The sequence below is a fragment of the Octodon degus genome, unplaced genomic scaffold, assembly GCF_000260255.1.
Source record: "Octodon degus isolate 3935 unplaced genomic scaffold, OctDeg1.0 scaffold00268, whole genome shotgun sequence".
Taxonomy (NCBI): domain Eukaryota; kingdom Metazoa; phylum Chordata; class Mammalia; order Rodentia; family Octodontidae; genus Octodon; species Octodon degus.
Window position 1 is genome coordinate 1,099,212 of NW_004524844.1, and position 4,384 is coordinate 1,103,595.

The 4,384-nt window shown below is 58.1% G+C and overlaps 1 protein-coding gene across 2 annotated transcripts in view; it reads right to left on the bottom strand.

Annotated features, from left to right (window-relative positions):
• Ap2a1 (adaptor related protein complex 2 alpha 1 subunit) overlaps positions 1-3,489 on the bottom strand; it is a 29,796-nt gene extending 26,307 nt beyond the window's left edge. For both annotated transcript variants that reach the window (XM_004646425.2, XM_004646424.2), the window contains exon 1: positions 3,232-3,489. In XM_004646425.2, coding sequence (XP_004646482.1) covers positions 3,232-3,298 — 67 coding nt within the window. In that variant the 5' untranslated portion in view covers positions 3,299-3,489. The remainder of the gene's footprint in view (positions 1-3,231) is intronic.
• Between the last annotated feature and the right edge of the window lie 895 nt (positions 3,490-4,384).

A 4,384-nucleotide genomic window follows, 5' to 3' on the forward strand; every position in this document is an offset into this window, starting at 1 on the left:
TTTTTTTTTTTTTAAATAAGGTCTTGCTAAGTCACCAAATTACCCAGGCTGGTCTTAAACTTGTGATGCTCCTGCCTCAGCCTCCCAGAGTGCTAGTCAGAGGCATGCGCTAGCATGCCTAGCGGAATTCACCCTTTCCAGAGCCAGCGCGATAGCTCAGAAGACTAAGCGCCTGGCCAGGGACCAGGGCTCATTCCCTGGTCGGGTCTCGCATGCCCTGCCCGCCCTGCCCCAGGGCACACTGAACGATGTGGTGGCGCACACCTGTAACCCCGGCGCTGGGGAGGCTGAACACAGCAGGATCACTATGAGTCCGAGCTGCACAGTGAGACCCTGTACCAAATACATAAAATGGAAAAAAAAAAAGATTCACCCTTTCCCAGTGTACAATTCAGCAGTGTTTCTACATTCACAGTGTTGTGCAACCGTCACTACTATCTAATTCCCGGGCATTCCCTTCACCCCGAAAGAAACCCCGGATTCATGAGCAATTGCTCTCACCCCCGCCCCCCCCACAGCAGGCCGTCCCCAGTCACTTCCGTCTCGGGATCTGCCGATTCTGGACATTCCAGCTACATAAAATCACACGCTCCAGTCTTTCGCAGCTGTCTCCCCAGAGGCCAAGTGTCGTCTGGTCCCTCCACGCTTCGCACACATCAGCACCCGTTCCTTTTTACGGCTCAAGGCTATTCCGCGCAAGGATCCGCTGCTCTGAGTGGTTAGCAGTGGGTGGCCACTTGGGTGGGCTCCACCTTTTGGCTTTCAGGACCCCCACCCCAAGGACAGCTGCAGTCTGTCCTACAGCACTGCTCCTCCAGCCTCGTGGGAGGGTAAACTACTTCCGCTACCACAACCTGCGTCTCCCCATCTCGCCCCTAAGAGTCCCCTGCCGGTCTTCTTGTCCTTCCCTCATCACTGCCCCCAGCACTTCTCTCTCAGTGATCTCCCCTCACCCCATCCAGCCAACACTGTCACCTGCAGGCCTGCTACACACTTCTAATTCGGTCCCTGCTTCTACCCAGATCTCTCCAGTCTATTCTCACAGCAGCCAGAGGGATTATTTTAAAACACCAATCAGCCGCATCTCTCCTCTGCTCAAGTCCCTCAGTTCTTAGTTCACTCGGCAAAGGCCAAAGGGCTCATCATCGTAGCTCTGTCCCCTCCTCCCCGCTTCAGTCCCTTCTCCTCTCTCACTCAGTTCCAGCCACACCAGTCTCCTTCCTCTTATTCGAACATACACCATGCAAACGGACCTCAGGACCTTTGAATACACCGTCTCCCTGTCGGAACCCCTTTCTTCCACAAGCCTCCTGCCCTTAAGTGTCACCTCCACCTCCTCCACAGGGGACCACCTCTCAAGCCTGGTCCTTCTCCCCTTTTCTCCACAGCACCAGCCATTGTCTGACAGCGTATCATTTATTGCTTTCTCTGAGTTGTTTCTATCTCCTTCTGAGAATGGAGCACTTAAGAACAGGGCTTCTTGTCACATCTGTAGCCCTGGTACCTGGGACACAGCCTGGTACCTTGCAGTGATAAAAAAAAGGTCCAATGAATGAATGAATGTGTGAGTGAGTGAATCTTCAGGGGTAAACAGCTGTTTTATTTTTCTGAGACAGGGTCTCACTATGCAGTTCAGGCTGGTCTTGAACTCACAGCAGTCCTCCTGCCTCAGTCTCTTGGGTGCTGGCCATAAAGCTGAGCTTCAAAGAGGTTAAGTGACTCACTGAGGGTTGCATTCTGGTAGGCAGCAGAGGGAGGGCACAGCTACTTTTGCCAGCCCCCACTCCCACACCACAATCCCCATAGCTCTTCCTCCAACTGATGCCCGACAGTTTACACCCCTCCGGTTTGCTGAGCACCTACTACACTGCAGATCCTTCCATGGCTGGGAAGCATTAAAATAATCAGTGGGCACCAGCCAGGAGCTGCTCTTAGACTCAGCCAGATCACAGGAGCCAGGGTCCAGGCTGGGTCAGGACTGGGACGTGGGAAAGGCCCACTCACACAGGGCATCACAGCAAGTGCTCGGGAAAGCACGATAAGCTGTCCCTCCTGACAGATGAGGAAACTGAGAAGTGGCATCTCTCAGTCAAGGTCACACATCAATGGACAGCAGAGTTGGGTCTGACTGCCCCCCAAGCCCACACAGACGTAGCTTCTGGAGGCCCCTGGCAGCTGCAGACACCCACAGTCGCTCCCAGAAGTTGGGTGCTGACTTGCTGCCAGGCTTCCCATTGTCACGATGGCCTTCTTGGTGGGGACCGCCTGCCCTGTTGCAGTGGGGCTAACATCCAGGCCTGTGGGGCTCCCCGACTCCTGACGTCCCTGTCAGATCAGGATTGCCCCATCCCCCTGCTGTACTGAGGCCCCCTCCAAGCCCTTGGACCCTGAGCTCCTGCCTGGTCTGGGTGCTTGCCATCTGGTGCACGGGGAGAGCTCCCACGCTGCAGCCTGGTCCTTTCCATGGCCTGGTTCCCCACCAGGGCTCTGCTGACTCTGCACCTGCACCCCTTTTCTGTGCTCGGCAGGCATCTTCTTTCCTCTTAACAGTGCTCTGGGCTGGCTTGTCACTGTCCTCCAGATCTCCTGAAGAACCCCCCACCGTGCAACCCCTTTCTCTCTCACCAAGGTCCCTCTATAGTAACCCCCTACTTCCCATCTCTGCTCTGGAGCTTCCTGAACTTTCTACCAGCCCCAGTCCTCCTCAATACCACTAGCAGGGAGCCTCCGCGACCTACCTGGCCCTTTCCCCTCTATGACACCCCCTCTCCCGGGGCCTCAAGCCGGCCCCACTAGGCTGCCTGTGCTCCACTTCCTCGCGGCCCCTCTGGCCTCTTCTCATCCCATCACTCCACCGGGCATCCCCCGAATGCACTTCCTCCCATCTCTATCCACATCAGGGATCTCTCTACCTCCATCAGGTGTACCGTCCCTCAGCTTTCCTATCACTCCCAGGGGAGGCACAGACCCCCATCCCGGGACCTCTCTAGCCTCCTCCCCTTTCGGACCCTCGAACACCTCCCGCCGCCGTGTCGCCATCCCAGGAGGCACTGACATCCCAAGCCCCTGCATCTCCTCAACCCTTAAGTTCCCCCAGGGACTCCGCTACCCTCTCCCCCTTCGACGGCAAAGGAATCCTATGCCCAGGGTTGCTCTGTGACCCCCCAAGCTCCTCACTCCCACGGTTCCTCCACCCCCGCGTCTCCCATGTCCCCCCAGCCGCGAGCTCACAGTTCCGGATGTCGGAGATGAACACGGCGAGCCCCCGCATCCCATCGCCCTTGGACACCGCCGGCATGATGGCGGTGGTGACGGCTGCAGGCCCGGCCGAAAAGGGCACAGCACAGCGGGGGCTGGCAGGCAGGGACGCGGCGGAAAGGACCCCAGGCAGCGCAGAGGAGCTGAGCCGGCCGAGGGGGAGGGCTGGCGGGCGGGCGGGCTGGCAGGCCGTGGTACCGCCCCTAGCCCCGCCCCGCCCCTCCGCCGTCCGGAGCTTCTAGGCGTCCATTGGCTGGCCTTACCGCCGATCAGCCTGGGACGCACCCCTCCAACGCACCCTTTCATTGGTCACAAGGCAAAGACCCAACGTTATGATTGGTCCAGTACCCAGCTATTTCCGTTCGGGAGCGGAGCGAGGGGGCGTTGCCCGAGAGACGGGCGGGGCTCGATTACGCGCCCTGGGACAGCCCTCTAGGCGGGCCCGAATCCAGCACCGATTGGACCCAGCCTCTTCTCCAAGATCGGAGGGAAGGAAGTGAAGAAAGGCGGGGGACCGGGCCTGAGGAGGCGGGACTACATTGAAGATAGCCAAATGGACGAGCAGATCGTCCCCACCGCCCTCGCGGATTCGCTGTGCTTGTCCTACTTCCGCCCTCGATTGGGCGGTTGTGGGGGCGGGCAGAGGGCGATGATCCGTAGAGGGAAGGAGAAGGGGGGGGTGTCACTCAGCCGGGCTGGGATAGGTGGAGCAACGCCTGCAATTCCCTACTGCAGAAAAGACGCGGGGCGGGGCGGGGCGAGAGCTGGGGCGGCGCCTGCCGCGCATGCGCCCTTTGCCCCCCCCGTCCTGCAATGGACTCCTCGAATCCTCTTCCAGGAAGCCTTCCCGTTCCTTCCCCCGCTTCCCTGACCGGCACTTCCGGACTCGCCCGGAGCCCTAAAATCCCAGAAGAGAAACGGTAGTTCAAGGCTGGTTCTATTAAATAGATGCTAAAACTGAAGTCCAAAGAGACTAAATGACTCGCCCAAGCCCACCCAGCTCTGCGGTGTTGAAATTGAGTTTATATTTTAAGCCACTTTTCAATATACATTGACTTCTAAAAAGTCCAACTGAATAGCTCGGGCAACCTCCATTATAGTGGGCATTAGGTCAAAATTGATTCTG